Raw genomic sequence first — 26,887 nt, forward strand, 5'->3', positions numbered from 1 at the left:
GATCCCCTCCAGGTCCTTTTTGTCCCTTTTTTTTTTTTTTTTTTTGGGGGGGGGGTATCCTGATACCCCAAAATCCATCGGGGAGCTCTGGGTGACCCCAAAAATCCATCAGGGAACTCCAGTGACCCCAAAAATCCATCGGAGATCTCCCAGAGCCCAAAAATCCATTTTGGGGGAGCTCTGGGTGCCCCAAAATCCATCAGGGAACTCCAGTGACCCCAAAAATCCATCCAGAGCCCAAAAATCCATTTGGGGTGAGCTCTGGGTGCCCCAAAAATCCCTCAGGGAAGTCTGGATGCCCCAAAACTTATTTGGGATCAGTTCTGGGTGTCCCAAAAATCCCTCAGGGAGCTCCCAGTGCCCCCCAAAATCCATCCAGAGCCCAAAAATACGTTTGGGGTGAGCACAGGGTGCCCCAAAATCCATCGGAGATCTCCCAGAGCCCAAAAATCCATTTTGGGGTGAGCTCTGGGTGCCCCAAAATCCATCAGGGAGCTCCAGTGACCCCAAAAATCCATCCAGAGCCCAAAAATCCATTTGGGGTGAGCTCTGGGTGCCCCAAAATCCCTCAGGGAGCTCCAGTGACCCCCCAAACTCCCAAGGGTACCCCAAAACCCAGCAGGGAGCTCTGGGTGCCCCCCCCGGGTGTCCCCGGTACCCCCACGGATATCGGGGTGCCCCCGGGGCTCCCGGATCCTGTGAGACCCCAAAGGCTGGGGGTGCCCAAATCCCGCTCCTGTCCCCCCAAAACCCCCCCAAATCTCCCTCCTGTCCCCCAAACTCTGCTCCTGTCCCCCCAAATCCCGCTCCTGTCCCCCCAAAACCCCCCCAAATCTCCCTCCTGTCCCCCAAACTCTGCTCCTGTCCCCCCAAATCCCGCTCCTGTCCCCCCAAAACCCCCCCAAATCCTGCTCCTGTCCCCAAATCCCGCTCCTGTCCCCCCAAAGCCCCCCCAAATCTCCCTCCTGCCCCCCAAACTCTGCTCCTGCCCCCTCAAATCCTGCTCCTGTCCCCAAATCCCGCTCCTGTCCCCCAAATCTCCCTCCTGTCCCCCAAACTCTGCTCCTGTCCCCAAATCCCGCTCCTGTCCCCCCAAAACCCCCCCAAATCCCGCTCCTGTCCCCCCAAATCCTCCCCAAATCTCCCTCCTGTCCCCCAAATCCCGCTCCTGCCCCCCCAAATCCCGCTCCTGCCCCCCCAAATCCCGCTCCTGTCCCCCAAATCCAGCTCCTGTCCCCTCAAATCCTGCTCCTGTCCCCAAATCCTGTTCCTGTCCCCCCAAATCCTCCCCAAATCCCCCCCTGCCCCCCAGAATCTGCTCCTGTCCCCCCAAATCCCCGTCCTGTCCCCAAATCCTGCTCCTGCTCCCCAAATCTCCGTCCTGCCCCCAAAACTCTGCTCCTGCCCCCTCAAATCCTGCTCCTGTCCCCAAATCCCGCTCCTGTCCCCCAAATCCAGCTCCTGTCCCCCCAAAACTCCCCCAAATCCCGCTCCTGTCCCCAAACTCTGCTCCTGTCCCCCCAAATCCTGCTCCTGTCCCCCAAACTCTGCTCCTGTCCCCCCAAATCCCGCTCCTGTGCCCCCCAAACCCATCCAACTCCTCCTCCTGCCCCCCCAAATCCCCCCCCCCAAATCCTCCTCCTGCGCCTCCAAATCCCCCATTCCCGCTCCTGCCCCCCCAAATCCCCCCCAAATCCCCCCCCAAATCCCCCAATCCTGCTTCTGTCCCCCCAAATCCCCCTCCTACCCCCCAAATCCCCCCCAGCCCCTTCCCCCATTTCCCCCTCGCCCCCGATCCCCCTCGGGGCGCTCTGAACGCCCCCGGCCGCGGCGGATCAAAGGCGGCGACAGCGACAGAATTGGGGCTGGGGGGGTTTGGGGAGGGGGGGGAGCTTCATCCTCCTCCTCCTCCTCCTCCTCCTCCTCCTCCTCCTCCTCCTCCTCCTCCTCCTCCTCCTCCTCGTCCTCCTCCTGCTCCTCGGGGTCCCCGCCCTTGGGGACAGTGGCCGTTGTCGCGGCGGGGCGCGGGGACAAAGCGTCCTTTGACGGGGCCAGGCGGGCGGGACGCGGCGGCTGCGGATTCCTTTTTGGGGTTGTTTTGGTTTGGTTTTGTTGTTGTTGTTGTTGTGGGTTTTTTTTTTAAATTTTTTCTCGTGTCCCTTTGGCTGCAGCGCCCGAGGGCTCTGCCCCACAGAAGCCCGGGCTGGGGAGTGGGGAATGGGGAGGGGGGTTCCCGGGATGGGGAATGGGGCGGATTTGGGGTCCTCGGGGTGGGGGACGGGGCGGATTTGGGGTCTCAGTGGTGGGGCGGATTTGGGGTCTCAGGAATAGGGCGGATTTGGGGTCTCAGGGGTGGGGAATGGGGCGGATTTGGGGTCTCAGGGGTGGGGAATGGGGCGGATTTGGGGTCTCAGTGGTGGGGCGGATTTGGGGTCTCAGGAATAGGGCGGATTTGGGGTCTCAGGGGTGGGGAATGGGGCGGATTTGGGGTCTCGGGATGGGGAGCAGAGCAGATTTGGGGTCTCAAGGATGGAGAATGGGACAGATTTGGGGTCCTCGGGGTGGGGAATGGGGCGGATTTGGGGTCCTCGGGGTGGGGCGGATTTGGGGTCTCAGTGGTGGGGCGGATTTGGGGTCTCAGGAATAGGGCGGATTTGGGGTCCTCGGGGTGGGGAATGGGGCGGATTTGGGGTTTCGGGGTGGGGAATGGGGCGGAGTTGGGGTCTCAGGGGTGGGGAACAAAGCATATTTGGGGTCTCAGGGATGGGGAACGGGGCGGATTTGGGGTCTCAGGGATGGGGAATGGGGCGGATTTGGGGTCTCAGGGATGGGAAATGGGGCGGATTTGGGGTCTCAAGGATGGGGAGCAGAGCAGATTTGGGGTCTCAAGGATGGAGAATGGGACAGATTTGGGGTCTCAGGGGTGGGGAGCAGAGCAGATTTGGGGTCTCAAGGATGGAGAATGGGACAGATTTGGGGTCTCAGGGGTGGGGAGCAGAGCAGATTTGGGGTCCCGAAGATGGGGCGGGTTTGGGATGTCAGGGATGGGCCGAATTTGGGGTCCCTGGGGTGGGTAATAGGGCGGATTTGGGGTCTCCGAGATGGAGAACGAAGCAGATTTGGGATCCCCGGGATGGGGAACGAGGCCCATTCGGGCTCCCCACACCCCGCGGAATCTTTGGGGCGCCGCATTCCCGGGAACGCCGCACCCCGGGACGCGCCCACGGCGCGGGGGAGCCCGTGGGGATCCCGGGACACCCCAAAAAAAGCCGCTTTTGTCCGGGCGGGCCTGGAAAAGCCCGAGCGCGGCCGGAGCTCCGTTTCCACCCTTCATTAGCATCAGAAAGCGCCGCGGCCCCGGGACAAAGGGCGCTTTCTTCCCGCTGCGCCTCCCCCTGACCCCGATCCCGATCCCGATCCTGCGGGGGCTGTTGGGACCCCCGGGACGAGGGAAACTGAGGCACGGCACGGGACCAATCCAAGGGAAACTGAGGGACGGCACGGGATCAATCCAAGGGAGACTGAGGGACGGCACGGGATCAATCCAAGGAAACCGAGGCACAGCCTGGGATCAATCAAGAGAAAGTGAGGCACAGCCTGGAGCTACCAAAGGGAAACTGAGGCACAGCCCAGGCTCAATCCGAGGGAAACTGAGGAACAGCCCGGGATCAATCCGAGGGAAACTGAGGAACAGCCCGGGATCAATCCAAGGGAAATTGAGGAACAGCCCGGGATCAATCCAAGGGAAATTGAGGAACAGCCCGAGATCAATCGGAGGGAAACTGAGGAACAGCCCGGGATCAATCCGAGGGAAACTGAGGCACAGCCCGGGATCAATCAAGGGGAACCGAGGCCCAGCCCCGGGCACACCGAGGCAGCCGAGGCCGAGCGCGGGGCCGTGCCCGGGGATCCCGGGGCGGGCACGGTGCCCGCTGTCCCCGGCCGGGTCACGCCGGGCGCTGGCAGCGCCGCAGGGGTGACAGGGTGACACTGGGCCTGGCACCCGCACCGCCCCGAGCTAACATTTACCCAGCCCCGAGGGCTTGGCTGCCGCCCCGGGAAAGGCCGGGACTGGGGACACCCAGAGCTGCCCGCGGGGACGGGAGGGGACAGCCAGGGACACCCAGCCCGGCCACGGGGACACCGCGGCCATGGGTGGGGACAGTGACACTGCCAGGAGATCGGCGGGCCTGGGAATGGGGAGAGGGAACAGGGAGGGAGGGATGGAGGGGTGGAGGGATGGAGGGATGGATGGACGGATGGATGGACGGATGGACGGATGGATGGAGGGATGGATGGACGAATGGATGGAGGGATGGAGGGATGGATGGATGGAGGGATGGAGGGATGGATGGATGGATGGAGGGATGGATGGAGGGGTGGAGGGATGGATGGATGGAGGGATGGAGGGATGGAGGGATGGATGGAGGGATGGAGGGATGGAGGGATGGAGGGATGGAGGGATGGATGGAAAAGGATTTGGAGTTGCCAGTTTGAGGGGCAGGTGTGATGCCAGGACGGACGGAGGGATGCGGGATGGAATCCGCGGATGATAGACGGATGAAGGATGGATGGAGGGAGGGAGGGATGGAGCAGGAGGGAAGCAGCGGGATGTGCCTGGCGGGGTCCCGGGGGGGCCGGGCCGAGGGGAGGGAGGGGAGGGCGGCGGCGGGGTCCGGGTGGGGCCGGGGGGGCCCCCTCCCGTCGCCGCTCACATGACGCCGCTCCCGGGATGCGCCGGGCGGCGCCGGGCGTGGGCGGCGGCGGCGAGAGGCGGCGGCGGCAACGGGGCCGCACCGGGGCGCGCCGGCTCCGCCACCGGCACCGCCACCGGCACCGGGACCGGCCCATGGCCCGCGGCCCGACCGCCGCGCCCGCCCTCTGAGCGGCCCCATGGAGCAGGTAGGATCACCGGGATACGGGACGGGACCAGGACGGGGAGCGGGACCGGGCCCGGAGCTGCCGCGGCGGGGACGGGACGGGTCCGGCACCCACGGGCGCGGCGGCGCCGTTCCGGGGGTCCCACACCCCCCGGGGACCCCACCTGCTGCCGAGGGGACCCCACCTGCTGCCGGGGGGACCCCACCTGCCAGCGCCGCGTTCCCCACCTGCTGCTGTCTGCCCCGCCGGGTCCCCACCCACCTTCCCCCGGCCTCTCCCCGCCGCCCACCTGCTGCCCCGGCATCACCTGAGCCCACCGGGGACCCTCGGGATCCCCCCACCCAGCGCCCCCCGTGTGCCTCGCCCAGCGCCAGGTGTGCCGTGGGACCCTCTCCCTGCTTCGCCGCCGCCGCCCGGCGCAGCCCGCGCTTTTTGGGGAGGGGGTTTCTGCTCGGGGAACGGGCTGGAGCCGCCGTGGGGTGTGGGAAAACCTCGAGGTTTTGGGGTTTGGTTTTTTTTTTTGGGTAGGGGGTCTTTTCCTCTGTCTCCCCATCCCGTTATTCAAAAACGCCTCCAGCCCCCGTCCCGCTCCGGCCGGGCTGGGCTGGGCTGGGCCGGGCTGGGCTGGGCTGTCCCCTCCTCTGGGGGTCTCTGGGACCCCCCGTGCCGCGGGGACAGGAGGGTCCTTAGGGTGGGGGTCACCCCTTTTCCCACCATCCCCACCCCAGCTGTGGGCTCCAGCCCCCTCCAGGCACCCCCCGTCTGTTTCTGCCTCGTGTTTCCCCCCTCCCTCCTCCTCCTCCTCCTCCTCCTCCTCCTCCTCCTCCATCCCCAGCGGAGGGTTTGATGCTCGGGATCTCTCCGGGGGGGGGTTGGGGACAGCCATGGGGACCCGCGCGCGGTGCCACCGCTGCGGGCACGACACGTCCCCGGCTCCGGCCGCACGTTGGGGGCCGCGTGCTGCGGAAACCCGGGCAGGGCCTGAGCGCCGAGCGATGGCGGGGGGAGCAGCGGGGGCGATGTCACACAGCCGGGTGACCACCCGCCACCAACCCCCGGGCTGTCCCCCATCGCGGGGTGCAGCATCGCGCCCCCACCCACCCGGGGGGGGGGGGGGGGCTGCGAAAAAAAAAAAAAAAATAAAATAATAAAAAATCCCCGCTCTTCCCACATCCAGCTGCAATGCAGAGGAGCTCCCGAGCCGCCCGCACGCCTTCTTCCCTCCCCGCCGCCGCCCCTGATTGGCGGCGACGCCTTTTTGGAAGAGCGGCCGTGGGTGATTTTTTAGGCCGTGAGCGGCAGCCAGGTTGGCATGTTCCCCTTTCCTCGGGCACCGGGCACGGCCGGGAGGCTCCGGGCAGCTCTGCCCCTTCTCCATCCCTCCTCCCTTCCTCCTTCCACATCCCCGCCGCAGCCGCAGCAGCGCTCAGGGCACCACCCCCCAAAAATAAAATAAAATTAAATGAAATGAAATAAAATAAAAAAACCCCGGCGGGATGGCGGCCCCTCCCTGATGTGGGATGAGCACGTCAATCCCGGGCGGTCCCCCCCGCCGCCGCCGCCGCTCCGTGCTCGTTTTTGGGGCCCTTTGGCCGCCGGGCTTCCTCTCCCGGCCCCGAGCCGCCCTCCCCGGGCTCGCTGTTGTTTGTCCCCACGGGCAGGGGGAGGAGGGGCTGGGGGCCGTCACCCTTTCCGTCCGTCCGCCTGCTCAAAATGGCTTCGTGCTGCTGCCGCCGGGGAAGGAACGCGGGCTCCGCCGGCTGGGAAAACCCGGCAGGGATGGGGGGACACACGGCGAGACCCCCAACGGGGCACCCACGCCACCCCCGTGCTCACCGCCCGGGCCCGGGTGCCGCCCTGCCCCGACCCCGCTGTGCCCCCCACCTCCTCCTCCTCCTCGCCTCCCCGCTTTTGCTTTTCCTTGGGTTTTAATTCCCGGGATTAGGTTAAACCCCGTCTCTTTCCCGGGCTGGATTTTTCCCCCCCGCTCGCTCTCTCTCTCTCTCTCTCCGTTTCCCTTTGTCTGCGGCGCGGAAGCGGCTCCGCAGGGAGCGGGTGGGTGGGTGGGTGGGGGGCTCCTGCTCCCCCGGATCCGCTCCTTCAGCCGCCGGGATTTGGGATTTGGGGTTGATTTGGGATTTGGGATGGAGGAGCGCTGGGTCCGCCCTGCCCTGGGGGAGGCAGGGCGGTGATTTTCGGCCGGATGGGCACGGAATGGGGCGTGGGGGAGCCCCGGCAGGTGTGTGCCGCTTGTCCCCACCCTGCTCCTGGGGACAACGGGAAGGGGCTGGGGTGGGGCTGGGGGACACAAAGGACGGGGAATTCTTTGGGGTGCGGAGGGAGGATCTGAGGCGTGGTGGCACCGGCGACATGGGGACACCTGTGCGGGAGCTGCCCGGGGTCTGGGGGCTCTCCTGGAGCCCTCCCCCCAAAGCTGCGAACCCCAGGATGGGGCTCAGCCCTCCTTGTGCTCGTACAGAGTGAGGGACCACGGGGCCAGCTCGGGTTGTGTCACCTCCCTGGGTGACGCTGGGGACACCAAGACAGTCCCGGGATCCACAGCTGGCTCCTGCCACCTGTCCCGAGTGCGGTCACAACCTGGACGTGGCCGCGTGTCCCCTCCTGGGGGACACAGCAAGAGGGACCCCCAGGAGTGGCACCGCCACGCGGGGTCCCTGCTGTCCCCGTGGCCTGTCCTGCGGGAAGGGACACGTTCGGGTGGCCCTGAGTGCCAAACCCAGCCGGAGGGGACATTTTTTTTTTTTCCTGGAAAGTCCTTCTGGAGAGTGGCCAGCGGCCGGCGGCCGCGGTGGCCAGCGCTGCGTGGCCGGGCAGGCAGAGGGCGGCCGCTGTCACATCCCGCCTGGCGTGTCCCCATGGTGACACAGGGACACCTGGGGGCGGGGTCTGGCCGTCCGGCTGTGCCCGGCGCAGAGGAAACTCCCGTCACTCACATCCTGCTGTTTGTCACCTCCTGCTTCCCAAGGCCGGGCAGGGGACAGCAGTGTCCCCTCACTGCTGGCACCCACATTCCCATAGGGAAAAAACCCCTCCGTGCCACCCCTGGGTGCTGGGGGTGACACCACCAGGGTGGCACCGTCGCTGTCCCCATCCCGGAGTGACCCCTGTCCATCCTCGGGATCTGGATGTCCTTTGTGGTTCCCTATCCCTGAATGTCCCTGAATGTCCCTGCTCCTGTTCCTGGCTGTCCCCTGCCCATCCCAGCTGGAATGACAGATGTGGGAGCTGCCACCCCATCCCTGTGGCCTCTGCTCGGTCCCGAATACCCAGCCCCGAATTCCTGGCCCTGAATTCCCAACCCCGAATTCCTGGCCCTGAATTCCCAACCCCGAATTCCCAGTCCTGAATTCCCAACCCCGAATTCCTGGCCCTGAATTCCCAACCCTGAATTCCCAGCCCCGAATTCCCAACCCCGAATTCCTGGCCCTGAATTCCCAACCCCGAATTCCCGGCCCCGAATTCCCAGGCCTGAATTCCCAATCCTGAATTCCCAACCCCGAATTCCTGGCCCCGGATTCCCAACCCCGAATTCCTGGCCCCAAATTCCCAACCCTGAATTCCCGGCCCCGAATTCCCGGCCCAGAATTCCCGGCTCAGAATTCCCGGCCCCGAATTCCCAACCCTGAATTCCCAACCCCGAATTCCCGGCCCCGAATTCCCGGCGTTTCCCGGCGGCCGCCGGCAGCCCCTCGGGCGTTTGTTTGTTCTGGGGCTGCCGCAGGAAGTTGTTGTTGACACCGGACTTTCTTTAATGGTGTCACGGAAAACTCGCGCTTGGCAGCCGCGCTGTCGCGGGCTGGGATTCCCGGGAATGCGGGATGGCACGGGCTGGGATTCCCGGGAATGCGGGATGGCACGGGCTGGGATTCCTGGGAGTGTGGGGTGACACGGGCTGGCGTTCCCAGGATCACAAGGTGGCACAGGCTGGCATTCCCTGGAATGAAGACGGCACAGGCTGGCATTCCTGGGATCATGGAGTGGAATAGGCTGGCATTCCCGGGAATGCAGGATGGCATGGACCGGAATTCCCAGGATTGAGGGATGGCATGGGCTGGAATTCCCAGGACTGAGGGATGGCATGGGCTGGCATTCCCGGGAATGTTGCGTGGCACAGGCTGGCATTTCCAGGATCACAGGGTGGCACAGGCCGACATTCCTGGGAATGCAGGATGGAATTCCCGGGAATGCAGGATGGCACGGGCTGGAATCCTTGGACTGTGGGATGGCAGGGGCTGGCATTCCCAGGATCAAAGTGTGACACAGCCTGGCATTCCCAGGAATGCCGCGTGGCACAGGCTGGCATCCCTGGGGACAAACCTGGCCTCAGGAGGGACTCGGGGGTGTCTTGGGGACACGGGGACATCGCCTGCAGGAGCCCTTGGAGCCATCCCAGCTGCGGGATTGGGGTGCTGCCTCCCCCCGGAATTCCCTGAGCGCCCCGGGGTGCTCCGGGGGTTCGCTCCAAGCCCCGCCTTTGTCCCACACGCGGGGCTCTGTCCCTTCTGGGGACACAGCGGGGACAGTGACACCGGCAGGCGGCGGAGGAGCCACCTCAGGGTGCTGCGGGGGGACGGTGGCAGCTGATCCCGCTGTGCCCTGAGCCCCTCCCTGGGCCCTGGTGGCTCCAGCCCTGTCACCGCGGTGACTCTGTCCCCTCCCGCCGTGTCCCTGTGTCCCCAGGGGTTGTGGCCCTCACTCCTCCCGCTTTCCTGTGTCACCTGTGGCTCCGTTTCCCTCCCAAAATTGCCCCCCCAGGGCCGGTGCTGGGTGCTGGCCGTGCCGGCTGGTGCCACAGGTGACGCAGGGCTGGTGTCACGGCGTTGGGGTCACCTCCTGTCACCGCGGGGCCTGGGAGGTGCTGTTTGCACCCCGAAATTTGGGCGCGGGACTCGCTCCCTCAGCAGTTCCTCCACGGTGGCTTTGGGATGCTGTGTCCGTGGCCTGAGCCAGGCCGGGCCCTGCTGGCTGTCCCCATCGCAGCTGTCCCCAAGCTGGCTGTCCCCATCCCTCTGTCTGCCAGGCCGGGCTCCGTCCGTCCGTCTGTCCAGCTGTTTCCCGTCCTGGCCGTTTCCTTTCCCCGCGGGTCTGTGTCAGCCTTTTGTCCGTCTGTCGGCCCCAGCCCGGCTGTTTCCGTCCCCACGTCTGCCTGTGCCCGTCCCCGTCACTCCTGTCCCTCTGTCCTGGCGTTTCCTGTCCGTGTGTCCTTCCGTGCCTCTCCTCCGGCACTGCCCGGCCTTGGCCTCGCCCTGCCGGGGCTCGTCCGTCTGTCCCTGTCCTGCTTGTCCCGGTGTCCCTCTGCCAGCTCCCTCTGTGCCAGTCCTGGTCCCTGTCCCTCTGTCCTGGCTGGTCCTGGGTGTCCCCTGCCTGTCCCTGGGTGACACATCCCTGTCCCCATCCTCGTCCCTGGCTGTCACACGTCCATGCTTGGCCTGGTTTCTGGATGTCCTTTGCCTGCTCCTCATCCCTGGGAATGTTCCCTGCCCATCCCTGGGTGTCCCAACCCCTGTCCCCATCCTGGTCCCTGAGTGTCCTGTCCCAGTCCCTGGGTGTCCCTTTCCTGGTCATGTCCCTGGGTGTCCCCTGCCCATCCCGATGTCCCTGCTCTGCTCCCCATCCCAGTGCCAGCTCGGTGCTGGTTCCTGCTGTCCCGGTGTCACTGTTGGTGCCGGTTCCTGTTCCCACCCTGCCACCCCGGTGCCGGTTCTGCTGTCCCGGTGCCGGTTCATGTTCCCACCCCGCCATCCTGGTGCCGGTGCCGGTTCTGCTGTCTCGGTGCCGGTTCATGTTCCCACCCTGCCATCCTGGTGCCGGTGCCGGTTCTGCTGTCTCGGTGCCGGTTCATGTTCCCACCCTGCCACCCCCGGTGCCAGAGCTAGTTCTGCTGTCTTGGTTCCCCCATCCCGGTGCTGGTTCTGCTTCCTGCTGCCGGTCCCCATTCCTGCCCCACCATCCCGGTACTGATGCTGGTTCTCCTGTCCCAGTGCCGGTTCTGCTGTCCCGGTGTCGGTTCTGCTGTCTCAGCGCCAGTTCCTGTTCCCACCCCACCATCCCGGTGCTGGTACCGGTTCCTCTGTCCCAGTGCCGGTTCCCATTACCGCCCCACCATCCCGGTACTGATGCTGGTTGTCCTGTCCCGGTGCCGGTTCTGCTGTCCCGGTGCCGGTTCCCATTCCCGCCCCACCATCCCGGTACTGATGCTGGTTCTCCTGTCCCGGTACCGGTTCCGCTGTCCCGGTTCCGCTGTCCCGGTGCCGGTTCCCATTCCCGCCCCACCATCCCGGTACTGATGCTGGTTCTCCTGTCCCGGTACCGGTTCCGCTGTCCCGGTTCCGCTGTCCCGGTGCCGGTTCCCATTCCCGCCCCACCATCCCGGTACTGATGCTGGTTCTCCTGTCCCGGTACCGGTTCCGCTGTCCCGGTTCCGCTGTCCCGGTGCCGGTTCCCATTCCCGCCCCACCATCCCGGTACTGATGCTGGTTCTCCTGTCCTGGTGCCGGTTCCGCTGTCCTGGTGCCGGTTCCCATTCCCGCCCCACCATCCCGGTACTGATGCTGGTTGTCCTGTCCCGGTGCCGGTTCCGCTGTCCCGGTGCCGGTTCCCATTCCCGCCCCACCATCCCGGTACTGATGCTGGTTGTCCTGTCCCGGTGCCGGTTCCGCTGTCCTGGTGCCGGTTCCCATTCCCGCCCCACCATCCCGGTACTGATGCTGGTTGTCCTGTCCCGGTGCCGGTTCCTCTGTCCCGGTGCCGGTTCCCATTCCCGCCCCACCATCCCGGTACTGATGCTGGTTGTCCTGTCCCGGTGCCGGTTCCTCTGTCCCGGTGCCGGTTCCCATTCCCGCCCCACCATCCCGGTACTGATGCTGGTTGTCCTGTCCCGGTGCCGGTTCCTCTGTCCCGGTGCTGGTTCCCATTCCCGCCCCACCATCCCGGTACTGATGCTGGTTGTCCTGTCCCGGTGCCGGTTCCTCTGTCCCGGTGCCGGTTCCCATTCCCGCCCCACCATCCCGGTACTGATGCTGGTTGTCCTGTCCCGGTGCCGGTTCCTCTGTCCCGGTGCCGGTTCCCATTCCCGCCCCACCATCCCGGTACTGATGCTGGTTGTCCTGTCCCGGTGCCGGTTCCGCTGTCCCGGTGCCGGTTCCCATTCCCGCCCCACCATCCCGGTACTGATGCCGGTTGTCCTGTCCCGGTGCCGGTTCCGCTGTCCCGGAGCCGGTCCCTCCCGCCGGGCGGGCCGTACCGAGCCGCCCCATTCCCGCCCCGCCCGCCGCCGCGGGCACCCGGAGGAGGCGGAGCCGTGACCGGGGCCGGGGCCGCCGCCGGCCCAGCCCGAGCCGAGCCGAGCCGAGCCAAGCCGGACCGCGCCGTGCGGGGCCGGGCCGGGCCGAAGCCAACGGCAGCGCGCCGTGCGGGGCTGTGCCGAGCCGAGCCGTGCGGAGCCGGGCCGGGCCGAACCGAGCCCGCCCGCCGCGCCCCGATGAATGGCATCGCCTTCTGCCTGGTCGGGATCCCGCCGTCCGCCCCCGCGGTGAGCGACACCGGCGACACCGGCGACGCCGTGGGGTGACGGGAGCGGGGACTGGGAGCGGCGCTGGGGGGGACTGGGCGGACTGGGGAGGGTGTGGGCTCCGGGAAATGGGGTCTGGGAGGAACTGGGGGATACTGGGCGGACTGGGGAGGGTGTGGGCTCGGAGAAACGGTCTGGGAGGAAATGGAGACACTGCGGGAGCTGTAGGTTCGGGGGGAGGGGGGAGAATAGGGACTGGGGGAACTGGGAGGTACTGGGAGAGCGTGGGGCCGGCACTGGGAGTACTGGGATGGCGCCGAGGTCTGGTGATGCCCCTCGGGGGACAGGAGCGGCACCGAACCGGTTCCTCGGGGGCTGGAGCGTGGGTCAGGACCGGCGGCACCGGGGGGGTGTCCAGCCACGCACGGCGTGCCACAGGCGTCGGTGGCCTGTCCCCAAGCCACGGCGGCGTCGTGGCAGGGGCGGAGGGGCTGCGGCGCCTGGATCCGGCCCCGGAGCCGAGGGGGAGACCCCGGGAAGGCGCTGCCCCCTTCCCGGGACGAGACCCGCGGTCACTTCCTCCCCTCCCAAACTGCCGGCCGCGCTGGCTCCGTGCGGCTCCGCCGGATCCATCCCCGTCACCGCTCGGCTTTAGGCAGCCAAACCCCCCCCTCAGCCTGCCCACGAACCCCTGGAAATCAAATCCATCCCCCCTGCAGCTCCGAGCAGCCCCCCCCGGGATCTGCCGAGCCTCGGCTGGGCACCGGCATCGCCCGGCGCCGCCGCACCGGAGGGCGATGCCCGTCTCCCGGTGCTGCCGAGGAAGGCCAGCCCAGCCAGCTGGCTAAAAACCCCGTTTCCTGCCCAAATTTTTTGCGCCAAATCGCGGCGAAACCTTTTGGCGGCGTGGGGATGGGGACAGCGCTGGGGGCGGGTGGGGACGCTGGTGGCGGTGGGGACCCGGCGGTTCGTCCCCGGCGGAGGTTGCACGCCCTCGCCCCGGAGCTGGATTTGGCCTCTCGTTCCTCACTCAGCTCCTGGTGGGGTTTTTTATATTTTTTTTTTTTTTTTAGGTTTTGATTTTTGTTGAACTCGGCTCTTCCTCGGCCCCGGCCGTGGGGGGTATTTAATCACCGGCCTTCAAAGGATTAATTGGGTTGTGCGAAATGGATGAGGAGCTGCTGGGCCGGCGGCCGGGCGTTAATCATGGTTCCTCCTCGGATCCCTCCCTGCTGACTCCGGACCGCTGAGCGCCGGCGCCCGCGATTTTGGGATGGGCTTGTGGGGTGTGTGCGCGTGTGAATCTGGAAATCGGCTTCGCTGCCGCGTTTTGGGGTGAAATGTGCCCTGCTGGGGTTACGGCGCCTGGGGCTTGAGTCGCTGGTTTGGGGTGCTGGGACTTGTGGGGAGCAGGGGGATTTGGGGCGCTGAGTGATTTTGGGGTGCTGGGAGATTTGGGGCACTGGAGGATTTTGGGGTGCTGAGTGAATTGGGGCACTGGATGATTTGGAGCACTGGGAGATTTGGGGTGCTGAGTGATTCGGGGAGCTGGAGGATTTCGGTGCTGGGGGATTTGGGGTGCTGAGTGATTTGGGGCACTGGAGGATTTGGGGTGCTGAGAGATTTGAGGAGCTGGGGGATTTGGAACACTGGGAGATTTGGGGTGCTGAGAGATTTGGGGCCCTGGATAATTTGGAGCACTGGGTGATTTGGGGCGCTGGATGATTTGGGGTGCCGAGTGATTTGGGCTGCTGGGGGATTTGGGGGATTTTGGGGTGGCTTTGTAGGGCTTCATCACCCACCACGTGCGGGGACGGAGGCTCTTTGCCATCCTCCTGTGAGGTTTCAGTGCTGCGCCAGCAGAAATCCATCCCGGCGGCCGCCCCCAGGGCAGGGACGCTGTCCCACTGTCCCCAAACCCTCGCCCAGCTGCTTCTGCCCTCACCCCCTCTTTTCTCCTGCCCCCCAAACCCATTTTCCTGTCTGTGCTCCACAAATTGACTTTCTTAACGCCTTTCTTTTTTTTTTTCCCTCTCTCTCTTCTTCCCCCCCCCCCCCCCCCCCCCTTCCTCCTTTCTCTCTGAACCCTGAACTTGAAAGACAGGAAAAGCCTGTGCTCGGGGCTGCTGCTGCCGCAATCCCGCCTCGCCAGCGCGAAACCTGGCACGGGCACCGGGCTGGGCCACGCCGTGCCAGCGCGGGGTCCCGCCGGTGACACCGCCGGGGGCTGCGACAGCCCCGCCTGGGAGGGCTGTGACCTCCGCCGTTTAACCTTGGCCTGTCCCCTTGTCACCGCGGGGGGACATTTGTGATCCTAAAGCCGCCCCACACCGGGGCTGGCAGCCAGGCCCGGCGTTCTTCGGGGTTTGGGGACGGCGGGGTTGGGGGGTTTTTGGTCCGTGGGGTCAGCTCGGGTCGCTTGGGGTCGGCGTGTTGGGGATGCTGAGTGTGGGAGCGGCTCCAAACTGGAATTTGGAGCCTGTGCCCGGTTCACGTGGAGCCACTCGCTGGGAGAAAACACGCTGGGGCGAGGGGGGGTTACCCTGGGGAGCTGCCGAGCCTCGGGATGGCCGTTTATTCTCATTAAAAGGGGAAAAAAAAAAAACCAAAACAAACCAGCAAACCAGGATTAGGTTTCAAGTCGGTGCCGTCCCATTAATAAACCAAGTTGGTGCTCGGCAAGGCGAGCAAGACCTGATTTAAAAAGGAATGGAGATAGATGACCTATTTTAAGCTCTCAAGTTGGAAAATATCGACCTGGCTGCCTCCAGCCCGCCAGCGGCGGGGCCGGCTGTGCCAGTGGGGCCGTGGTGTGATCCCAAAACCTGCAGGGATCTCCCAAAACCTGCCTGGGTGTCCCAAAACCTGCAGGGATCTCCCAAAACCTGCCTGGGTGTCCCAAAACCTGCAGGGATCTCCCAAAACCTGCCTGGGTGTCCCAAAACCTGCCTGGGTGTCCCAAAACCTGCAGGGATCTCCCAAAACCTGCCTGGATGTCCCAAAACCTGCCTGGGTGTCCCAAAACCTGCAGGGATCTCCCAAAACCTGCCTGGGTGTCCCAAAACCTGCCTGGGTGTCCCAAAACCTGCAGGGATCTCCCCAAACCCTCCCAGCTCTCCCAAAATCCCCCCGGCTCTCCTAAAACCCTCCTGGCTTTTCCAAAACCCTCCTGGCTCTCCCCAAACCCACCTGGATCTCCCCAAACCCCCCTGGCTCTCCTAAAACCCTCCTAACTCTCCCCAAAATCCCCCTGACTCTCCCAAAACCCTCCTGGCTTTTCCAAAACCCACCTGGCTCTCCTAAAATCCACCCACCTGGATCTCCCCAAACCCACCCGGCTCTCCCCAAACCCACCTGGATCTCCCCAAACCCACCTGGCTCACCCCAAACCCACCCGGCTCTCCCGAAATCCCCCCAGCTCTCCCCAAAACTCGTCCTGCTCTCCCCAAACCCGCCCAGCTCAGGGTGCCCCGGGTGGCTGCTTCAACACGCGCCGCCGTCCTCCCGCCCGGAGCACCTGGAGCGGCCTCCTCCTTTTTCCCCCAGGAATTCGTTAGGGGTTCATTAAGCCCTTCGCTAATTGGCAACCCGGGCACACCTCGGTGTGGCGCAAGGCCCGCGCCGTCCGGCAGCTCGGTGCCACCACCACCACCACCACCACCGAGACTGGTGACATTCCTGGTGGCTTTGGTGTCACCAGGCCTCGGAGGGAGGCGGGTTTTGGGGACGGAGGGTGTTGGGGTGTGGGGTTGGCCCCAAGTTTTTGGGAGGGGGAAGGTGGAGCTGGGGTGGCCTTGGGGGGAGAGGGGGGGAGGTGTCCCAAAGTGAGGAAAATGAGGGAGTGGTGGCCCTGGGGATGGCCCTGGTGACAGTGGGGATGGCCCTGGTGACAGTGGGGATGGCCCTGGTGACAATGGGGATGGCCCTGGTGGCTGTGGAGATGGGACTTGGTGGCCATGGGGATGGAGCGTGGTGACAGCGGGGATGGCTCTGGTGACAGCAGAGATGGCTCTGGTGACAATGGTGATGGCCCTGGTGACCATAGGGATAGAGCCTGGTGACCATGGGGATGGCTCTGGTGACTCTGGAGATAGCCCTGGTGACCGTGGAGATGGGACTTGGTGGCCATGGCCCTGGTGGCCATGGGGATGGCCCTGGTGACCATGGCCCTGGTGACCAAGGCCCTGGTGGCCATGGGGATGGCCCTGGTGACCATGGAGATGGCCCTGGTGGCCATGGGGATGGCCCTGGTGGCCATGGAGATGGCCCTGGTGACCATGGCCCTGGTGACCATGGAGATGGCCCTGGTGACCAAGGCCCTGGTGGCCATGGGGATGGCCCTGGTGACCATGGGGATGGCCCTGGTGGCCATGGAGATGGCCCTGGTGACCATGGGGATGGCCCTGGTGACCATGGTGACGGACCCTTCTCTCACCCCGGGATGGGACCCACTGGAATCCCTTTCCCAACAGCAGCAGGAAGGATCTGGGATTCCGGGAGCCACCCCAGGGTAGGGGAACCGATTCCTGCCGCAGCCCCGAGCCCCAACCTCGTGTCCCCTTCAGTGCCCAGCCAGGTCCCCATCACCCCTTCGGTGTCACCGCACACCCCGGCGTGCCCACGGTGACCGTGTCCCCCCCCGCCATCCCCCGCGGGTGACAGAGGGTCCCTTGATGGGGCCGAGCGCGTGGGGCAGCCCCGGGGCGGGTGGGACAGAGCCCGGTGGCTCCGGGGGGCGGGTGACAATCGGGCCATTGTCACACAATAGTGGCTCTTTTCTCTGCCCGGCCGGGGCGGGGGCCGCGCTGCGGTGCCAGCGCTTTTCAGGGGCAAAGCGTGGTCCCCGCCGGGGCTGGCGGTGACTGGTGTGGCAGCAGGGGCAGGACATTGATGTCCCCCGGCCGGGGAGGGGACACGGACGCGTGTGGGCTTGAGGGGAAAAAAAAAAAAGGAAAAAAAAGAAACGTCGGGCTGCTCCTAATCCCGGGAAAACACCGCTGGAGCTCGGTGTCCCCAAAATCGTGTCCCCCAAAGCCACCTCCTGTCCTTGCTGTGGCCGGGAGGAAGCTCAGGACTTCTTTTAGCTCCTTTTTTTTTTTTTTTGCTTTTTTTTTTTCACCATCCAGCGAGGGCTGTGAGATTTGACCCTTCCCCTGTGATCCTTCCCAAACCCTCCGGCGTCACCCCAAAAGTGTCCCTCAGGTGTCCGGGGTGGGTTCAGCGCCACTGTCCCCACCCCAAGGCCCCCCATCCTGGCACGGGGCAGGAGCTGCTGGCTCCCCCTGACCTCTCCGGGCTCGGATTTTCCGCCGCGGGAGGAGCCGGGAGCGCAAGGTGCCTCTCGGAGCCGCCGGAGGAAATGGCTCATTGTTAGCCCCGGCTGAAAAAAAAAATTAAAATAAAAAATAAAAACCACAAAAAAACAAAAAACCCAACAAAACAAAACCCGCTCCGAGACCCGAAAAACGGCCGTGAATGAGGCCAGCTTCTATTTGAGGGTTCGCACGGGAAAAACAGGAAACGGAATCCTGGGACTTCTCTAGGGCCCGATGACGCCGGGTTTAGGACGGGGCACAGGAGGAGGAGGAGGAGGAGGAGGAGGAGGATGAAGCAGCCCCAGTGTGGCCTTTGCCATCCCTCAAGGGCTGGGAGAGAAAAATTCCTCCTTGGAGCGGCTCTGGCTGCGTGGTTCCTGTCCCTTTGCTGCCTCTGGTGTGTCCCCAACCTTGTCCCTGCCTGGGGGCTGCTTCCCCTGGTGGCACTGGGTGTTGGGGACAATTCCCAGGTGGCTTTGGGTGTTGGGGACAATTCCCAGGTGGCACTGGGTGTTGGGGACAGTTCCCTGGTGGCACTGGGGATTGGGGACAATTCCCAGGTGGCATTGGGTGTTGGGGACAATTCCCTGGTGGCACTGGGTGTTGGGGACAGTTCCCTGCTGGCACTGGGTGTTGGGGACAATTCCCTGGTGGCACTGAGTGTTGGGGACAATTCCCAGGTGGCATTGAGTCTTGGGGACAATTCCCAGGTGGCACTGGGTGTTGGGGACAATTCCCAGGTGGCTTTGGGTGTTGGGGACAATTCCCTGCTGGAACTGAGTGTTGGGGACAATTCCCAGGTGGCTTTGGGTGTTGGGGACAGTTCCCAGGTGGCACTGGGTGTTGGGGACAGTTCCCTGGTGGCATTGGGTGTTGGGGACAATTCCCAGGTGGCATTGGGTGTTGGGGACAATTCCCAGGTGACACTGGGTGTTGGGGACAGTTCCCTGGTGGCACTGAGTGTTGGGGACAATTCCCAGGTGGCACTGAGGGGAAGGATGGAAGGAAGGAAGGAAGGAAGGAAGGAAGGAAGGAAGGAAGGAAGGAAGGAAGGAAGGAAGGAAGGAAGGAAGGAAGGAAGGAAGGAAGGAAGGAAGGAAGGAAGGAAGGAATGGATGGATGGATGGATTAAGGATTTCCTTCCCCACATTAACACCCAGCCCGGGGTGGCAGGAATGTCACAGGGATAGTTGGTGGCTTCTCCTTGGCTCCGGTGTCACCTGGGCAGTGCCACCACCCCGCTCTGGGGGTGACAGGGATGTGGCTCCTTGACTGGGGTGGGATTTGGGAGTGGGGCAGTGCCCGTCCAGCCCTCAGTGCTGGATCTCCCGTGGGACCCCTGTCCTGGGCTGTCCCCAGAGCTGGCAGTGAGGACAGGGACCCCAGCCCTGGGCCCTGGTGGCTTTTCCGTGGGACAGGGACCTCAGCTGTCACCCCTGGTGGCTTTTCCGTGGGACAGGGACCCCCAGCCCTGGGCCCTGGTGGCTTTTCCGTGCCCCTCATGAGCTCTGAGAGGTTTGTGGGGTCCCAGTGGCTCCGTGGGGGGCTCGGGGGGTGCTGTTTGACAGCCAGGCCGTGGGAGAAGAGGCTGTTGGGAATCTCCTTGGATGCTTGGAGCAAACCGGCATCAGCTGAGAGTGGTCTTCACCACTCCCACCCACCCCGGGGGTGCTGCATCCATCCCCAGGGAGGCACCAGGGTGGGAGTTTCTCTCTGTCATCGAGGTGGTTTTCCCTCTTTTTCCTCCTTTTCCCCCGATTTTCACCCATTTCCCCCCCATTTTCCCCCCATTTCCCCCCCTTTTCCCCCCCTTTTTCCCCTTTTCCCCCTTTACCCCCCTTTTCCCCTTTTCCCTTCTTTCCCCCTTTTTCCCCTTTTCCCCTAATTTTCCCTCCTTTTCCCTCTTTTTCACACTTTTCCCTCCTTCTCCTCCTTTTCCTCCCTTTCCCCTAATTTTCCCTATTTCCCCCCCTATTTCCCCCCATTTCCCCCCTTTTCCCCCTTTTTCTCCTCTTTCTCCCCTTTCCCCCAATTTTCCCTATTTTTCCCTCCTTTCCCTCCTTTTCCCACCCCGCTCTCCCCCATTCCCGGCGGGATCCAGCTCTGTGGGGTTGGGTTTGGGGCATTCCAGGGGGGCTGGAGCATCCCGGGGGGGAGGGTCTCTGCCCCCCTCCCCTAAAATCCCCGCTGAGCCGCAAAGCTCCTCAGCCCCGGCTCGAGTTAAGGAGAATTAAAATCCGCTTTCTCCCGCCGATCCCTAATCCCGGGCGCTGGGCCGCGGCCAGCGGGGGAGCCCCGGATGCTCCCGGCCTGGTCACCTGTCCCCGTCCCCATGTCACTTGTCACTTCATCCCCTTGTCCTCCGGCTCAGGTCGCGCTGCCGGAGCGTCCCCGCCCTGCCCCGGGCTGCGGGTGGGTGCTGCTCCCGAGGGAGGATGGATCTCGGCAGGTTTTGGGGTCACACCATCGATCTCGGCTGGTTTTGGGGTCACACCATCGATCTCGGCTGGTTTTGGGGTCACAGCATTGATCTCGGCTGGTTTTGGGGTCACAGCACCGATCTCGGCTGGTTTTGGGGTCACAGCATTGATCTCGGCTGGTTTTGGGGTCACAGCACCGATCTGGGCTGGTTTTGGGGTCACAGCACTGATCTCGGCTGGTTTTGGGGTCACAGCACCGATCTCGGCCGGTTTTGGGGTCACAGCACTGATCTCGGCTGGTTTTGGGATCACAGCACCGATCTCGGCAGGTTTTGGGGTCACAGCACCGATCTCGGCTGGTTTTGGGATCACAGCACTGATCTCGGCAGGTTTTGGGGTCACAGCACTGATCTGGACTGGTTTTGGGGTCACAGCACTGATCTCGGCTGGTTTTGGGGTCACAGCACTGATCTCGGCAGGTTTTGGGGTCACAGCACCGATCTGGGCTGGTTTGGGGGCTGCAGCATCAATCTGGGCTCTTTTTGGGGCTGCACCATCGATCTCGGCTCTTTTTGGGGTCACAGCCTCGATCTTGGCTAGTTTTGGGGGTCACAGCCTCTATCTGGGCTCTTTTTGGGGCCTCAGCATCCACCTCGGCTCTTTTTGGGGTCACGCCATCGATCTCTGCTCTTTTTGAGGCCAAAATCTTGATCTCGGGCCTTTTTGGGGCCTCAGCATCGATTTGGGCTCTTTTTAGGGCCTCAGCCTCTATCTCGGCTCTTTTTGGGGCCGCACCATCGATCTCGGCTCTTTTTGGGGTCACAGCGTCAATGTCAGCTCTTTTTGGGGTCACAGCATCCATCTTGGCTCTTTTTGGGGCCACACCATCGATCAGGGCTCTTTTTGGGGTCACACCATCCATCTCACCTCTTTTTAGGGCCACAACCCCTCCCCAAAACTCCGCTTAGAACCCCGGGGCGGGGGTGTGGGATCCCCCAACCCTTTTTTATGGCATCTTTGCCATAAAAGGGCTGGAAATGGGTTATTGTCTCCGCGGGGCTCTCTCCCCGCCCCGAAATCCCATTAAATCCTCATTTTTCTGACCCTAATCTGGGCTGGCCCTTCGGGGCCGGGGGAGGATTAGCGCTGGTGTCCCCCCCACCCCGGGCCCGGCCCCGCTGGATCCGCGGCCGGAGGAGGGCGGTGGTGGCAGCGCTGTCGCTGTCGCCGTCGTTGTCGCCGTCCCTGCCCAAAGGGTGACGTGATCCCCGCGGCGTGACAGCCCCGGCGGTGGCGCGGCTGGCAGGGACCCGCGGGCGCAGCTGGTGACATGTCCCCGTGTTCCCGCGTCCCCAGCTGGGAGCGGCGGCAGCGATGTCACCGCGCTCGGGGGACAGCGGGGGTGGGACACGGGGGTGGCGTCCCTCGGTACAGGCCGGTGTGGGAGCAGGGCCGTGTGTCCCTGTGTCTGCATGTCCCCACGGCCGTGTGTCCCCAGGGCCGGGTGTCCTCATGACTGTGTGTCCCCAAGGGCCACATGTCCCCCTGTCCATCTTTCTCCAGGCCCGTGTGTCCCCCTGTCCCTGTATCCCCATGGCCGTGTGTCCCTCTGTCCATGTGTCCCGTCTGTGTGTCCCCCTGTCCATGTGTCCCCATATCCATGTGTCCCCTGTCCGTGTGTCCCCTGTCTCTGTATTACCAGTGCTCCCAGTGCTGTGTGTCTCCTGTCCGTGTGTCCCATGTCCAAGTGTCCCCTGTCCATGTGTCCCCCGTATCCATATGTCCCCCTGTCCATGTGTCCCCTGTCCATGTGTCCCCCTGTCCGTGTGTCCCCCATATCCATGTGTCCCGTGTCCGTGTGTCCCCGTCCCTGTGTCCCATGTCCGTGTGTCCCCATATCCATGTGTGTCCCCCATATCCATGTGTCCCCCTGTCCATGTGTCCCCCATATCCATGTGTCCCGTGTCCGTGTGTCCCCCTGTCCGTGTGTCCCCTGTCCGTGTGTCCCCTGTCCATGTGTCCCCCATATCCATGTGTCCCCCTGTCCGTGTGTCCCCTGTCCGTGTGTCCCCTGTCCTTGTGTCCCCATATCCATGTGTGTCCCCCATATCCATGTGTCCCCCTGTCCATGTGTCCCCCATATCCATGTGTCCCATGTCCGTGTGTCCCCCTGTCCGTGTGTCCCGTGTCCTTGTGTCCCCATATCCATGTGTGTCCCCCATATCCGTGTGTCCCCTGTCCATGTGTCCGCTGTGTGTCCCCTATCCATGTGTCCCCATATCCATGTGTCCCCTGTCCCTGTGTCCCATGTCCGTGTGTCCCCTGTCCTTGTGTCCCCATATCCATGTGTGTCCCCCATATCCATGTGTCCCCCTGTCCGTGTGTCCCCTGTCTGTGTGTCCCCCTGTCCGTGTGTCCCCCATATCCATGTGTCCCCCTGTCCGTGTGTCCCCCATATCCATGTGTCCCGTGTCCGTGTGTCCCCCATATCCATGTGTGCCGTGTCCGTGTGTCCCCTGTCCGTGTGTCCCCTGTCCGTGTGTCCCCTATCCATGTGTCCCCCATATCTATGTGTCCCCCTGTCCGTGTGTCCCCCATATCCATGTGTGCCGTGTCCGTGTGTCCCCCTGTCCGTGTGTCCCGTGTCCGTGTGTCCCGGGCCCGCGGCGGTGCGTGCCGGGATCTGCTCTTCGCCTTTCGGACCCTCCTGTCCCGGACACGGGCATTTTTGGCGGCCGTCCAGGCGCGCTCGCATTCCTCGGGGGTGGAATCTGCCCCCGCCAAGGCCGCCTGACCTTTCCCGCTTCGGGCTGCGGGAACGATCCCGGGGACCGTCCCCTCCCTGTCCCCTCCCCTGGCCGGGGTTTGGGGACCCCCAGGCCCCCCCCCCCAGGCTGCTGGGAGGGACTGAGGGAGGTGACAGCGTGTCGCCCATTGTCCCCACTGTCCCCAGCGCTGCTCCAGCCGGCCCGGGACCCCCGTGGGGCTCCAGCCCCCCATTCCCGGCTGGATTTTCCCCCTTTCCAGCCGGAGCCCCCCCGGGCGCTGCCCGCACCCGCAGCCCGCTCTGGTTGTCTGCTCGCTCCAGCCGGGCGGCTCCGCGAGCCGGGACACGCCAGCCGCCTGTCCCCGCGGGCCGGGGCGAGGCCACCGGGCTGTCCCCGGGGTCCTCCCGCGGCCACCCCCGGCACAGCCACCGGGTGACATCAGGGTGGCCCCGGCGGTGGCTCCCGCGTTTGTCCGTCCCGGTTTGTCGCGGCTGTGCCGGTGTGGAGGCGACCTGGGTGTGCGGAGGGGTCCTCGGGGACACGGCTGTCACTGGGGTCCTCGGGGACATGGCTGTCACAGGGGTCCTCGGGGACACGGCTGTCACTGCGCCACCCCACCCGGCCGAGACTCAGGAGATGTTTTGGGGCAGAGCCGCGTCACCTTGGGGGGACACTGGGGACAGTGTGCAGAGAGCAGGGATCAGTGTGACACTGGGGACACTGGGGACAGCGTGCAGAGAGCAGGGATCAGTGTGACACTGGGGACACTGGGGACACTGGGGACACTGGGGACACTGGGGACAGCGTGCAGAGGGCAGGGGGGTCAGCGTGACACTGGGGACGCTTGGGACACCGTGCAGAGAGTGGGGATGTCAGCGTGTTACTGGGGACACTGGGGACACCGGGACACCGTGCTGAGGGCAGGGGTCAGTGTGACACTGGGGACACTGGGGACACTGGGGTCAGCATGCAGAGAGCGGGAGGGTCAGTGTGACAGTGGGGACACTGGGGACAGCGTGCAGGGGGCAGAGGGGTCAGTGTGACACTGGGGACACTGGGGACACTGGGGACAGCGTGCAGAGGGCAGGGGGGTCAGTGTGACACTGGGGACACTGGGGACACTGGGGACACTGGGGACACTGGGGACAGCGTGCAGAGGGCAGGGGGGTCAGTGTGACATCTCACCCAGCAGTGTCCCCTCGCTGGCATCGCGGGGGGTGTTTGTGGCATCCCCCTCGCGGGGTGACGAGGGACAGGAGGAGGTGACACACAGGGCACAGGGGTGTTTGTGGCATCACCCCGGCGGGGCGGCGAGGCACAGGGGGAGGTGACACGCAGGGGACAGGGCGGGTGGCCGTCCCGGGGCCGCAATCCCAGCAATGCCCGGCATTTCCCCGGCGTGGCCGCCCGGCTCTCCTCGGCCTCCAGCACGGCAGGAATGCGCCTGGGGACCCCCCCGGGAGCGGGGACAGCGACAGCCAGGGAGGGAGGGGACAGGCCGAGGGGACGCTGCCGGCCCCGGGCTGTGCCAGGCGCCCCGAGGTGCCGCTCTTTGCCTTATTCCTCCCAAATTTTGGTTTTGTTTTTTTTTTTTTGGCTGCCGTGGGGTGGGAGAGCGACTCGGGGAAGGGGATTTGTCCTCCCGAGTGTCACCAGCGCTGTCAGGGGTGGTGGCTCTGTGCCTGGGGGGGGGGGACAACAGGGGACCCGCCAGGCCTGGGTACCCCCAAAATGAGAAGTGAGGTGGGGATTGATTAACCTAATAATTAATTCATTTAATTCCAGCTGGGAATTGGAATTTCCAGCTGGCAAAAAAAAAAAAGGGGAATTTTGCCGCGGGCACTGGGAGGTGCCGTGTCTGTCTCTGGGGACACCGAGGGGACCTGGGGTGTCCCCCCCCCAGCTCTCCCCTCGCAGAGCCTCGGTGGTGGCAGAGGGTGACAAAGTCGCGAGGATGTCCCCGCGCTGTGTCCCCGGCATCGCCCCGGTGCCCTGCGGGAAGGAAGGAAGGAAGGAAGGAAGGGGCCGGGGAGGAGGGAGAGGAGGAAGCGGGGAGGGGGGGATGCTGCCCGGGGTGATGGAAGGAAGAAGGGGGCGGATTGGAAAAAAGAAAAAAAAAAAACAAAAAAAAAACCAGAAAGAAAGAAAGCAAAACAAATCGAAGGAAAAAAAATTGAAGGAAAAAAATTGAAAGGGAAAAAAATGAAGGGAAAAAATCGAAGGGGAAAAAAAAATTGAAGGAAAAAAAAAAGAAAGGGAAAAAAATGAAAGGGGAGAAAAAAAAATAAGAAGAAAAGGGAAAGTCCTGGCAAAGTGAGCGGGGAGGGGGCCGCGGGCGGGGGTCTGGCCGCGGGCGGTGGGCTGGGCGCTGATCCCTGCCAGCAGCTGGAGCCGCAGCCGGCCCGTGCGGCCGCCCGCCCTCCCCTCCGTCCATCCTTCCATCCCTCCCTCCCTCGTTTCCAGCCCTCCCTCCATCCGGGGGGAGGCCGGGGGGTGGCCGGGTGGGGGCCGTGTCGCTCGGGGTGGCGAGGGAGGGACGGACGGACGGGGCGGGTGGGGGGGACACACACACACGCACACGCCGAGCGAGCGATCGAGCGGCGATGCGAACGTGAGGCGGCTCCGCGCGTCGCCCCCCGCCCACCTTCGCCACCCTCATGGGGGGTCCCGAGCCAAGCTGAGACCCCCCTGCAGGCCGGGATGGTGGAGGAGAGCTCCGGAGGGGCAGCGCGGGGGTCTCGGCGGGTTCTCTGCCGGCCGCCCCCGGCCCCCAGCCCCAAAAGGCTGTGGAGCGTGGAGCGCTCCGGGAGGGGCTGGCGCCTGGAGCGGCCGGTCGGGGTGGATTGCAGCTCTCCGGAGCCCCGATGCATCTGGTTGAGCAGCCTGCGCCGCCACGCCGCCGCCCCCGAGCACGACCCCCGCCCGCCCCCGGGACCCCGCGCCCGCCGCGGGCTGAGAACCGAGCGGGGCCGCAGGGTGAGAGCCGAGAGGAGGAGGAGGAGGAGAGGGGGGCGTGCGAGGGAAGGATTTGGGATTTGGGAGGGTGAGGAGGGTCCCGGGAGGGAGGGTGGGGTGGCTGTCACAGCGGGGCGGGTGGCGGTGTGTCCCCTCCTGTGTCCGAGGGAGGGCTGGGGTCAGGCTCCGGCTCCCAAATCCTGCGCCGTGTCCTGGAGAGGGGACAAATCCTGCGCCCCGGGATGTGGGGACAACCCTCCTTTGTTCCGCAGGAGTGGGACACCGGCAGGAGATGTCTGTCCCCACCGTGTCCCCAACGGGGGTGACACGGGGGACTCGGTGACACCTGTGCTGGGGGAGCTCACAGGAATCGGGGTGACCCGGCTTGGGGGGTGGGTTTGGATGTCACAGATAGAGTTTGGGAATTCTGGGCTGAGGAGGAGGATGAGGAGGCAGCTGCGGGAGCCCGGCAGGAACCACCGGGGCGAGGTTAAAACCGAGCCAGAAATTTGGGCGAGGAAGGGACAGGGCCCTGGGGACAAAACGGCCGAGGTGACAAACTGGGTGTCACCAGCGGGAGCTGGAGCATCTCATCCAGCACAAAAGGCCGCGACGGGACGCTTCGAAACGCCGAAAATCCGAGCGGTGGCGAGGGAAACTGAGGCACAGCAGGCAGGCAGCGTCGCTCCCACGGTCACCTCGCACCTGAGGACGCGTCCCCCGCGCGCTGTCACGGCTGTGACACGGCGACACGTCCCCGTCCCCGCGGGCCGGTGCTGCCGTTGGTGTCTGCAGCCATTGCCCGGCCCTTCCTTCTCTCTCTCTCTCTGTGCGAGGCCTGTCCGCGCCGGTTAAAATCAGCGGGGCACATTCAGCTGTCAGCTTAAAAATAATCCGGCGAGCCGGCGGCCGACACAATGGGAGGGAGGAGGGCGCAGATGGGGCCGGGCGCCGCCGGGATGTTCCCCGGCCCCTCGGGGGGCGCAGGGAGGGATGGAGGGGTCCCCCCGGGAGCGG

The 26,887-nt window shown here is 64.7% G+C and overlaps 1 protein-coding gene and 1 long non-coding RNA gene across 5 annotated transcripts in view; both read left to right on the forward strand.

Moving 5' to 3' along the window:
- Window positions 1-4,849: 4,849 nt before the first annotated feature.
- Window positions 4,850-26,887, forward strand: part of ARHGAP23 (Rho GTPase activating protein 23) — a 46,457-nt gene continuing 24,419 nt past the window's right edge. For 2 of the 3 annotated variants that reach the window (XM_066205300.1, XM_066205301.1), the window contains exon 1: window positions 25,487-25,891. In XM_066205300.1, coding sequence (XP_066061397.1) covers window positions 25,616-25,891 — 276 coding nt within the window. In that variant the 5' untranslated portion in view covers window positions 25,487-25,615. Of the gene's footprint in view, window positions 4,903-25,486; window positions 25,892-26,887 lie in introns of those variants that run through there. The other variant, XM_066205302.1, reaches the window with a different exon arrangement.
- Window positions 12,221-15,931, forward strand: LOC136302043 (uncharacterized). Of its 2 annotated transcripts, none has more exons than XR_010723990.1 (3): window positions 12,221-12,433; window positions 13,486-13,698; window positions 14,513-15,931. It is a non-coding gene; the product is annotated as an uncharacterized lncRNA (long non-coding RNA). The 2 variants fall into 2 exon arrangements; XR_010723991.1 differs by having other exon boundaries at window positions 14,517-15,931.

Source organism: Chamaea fasciata, unplaced genomic scaffold (genome assembly GCF_029207755.1).
Source record: "Chamaea fasciata isolate MVZ Bird 193981 ecotype frontalis unplaced genomic scaffold, bChaFas1.0.hap1 SCAF_27, whole genome shotgun sequence".
Taxonomy (NCBI): domain Eukaryota; kingdom Metazoa; phylum Chordata; class Aves; order Passeriformes; family Sylviidae; genus Chamaea; species Chamaea fasciata.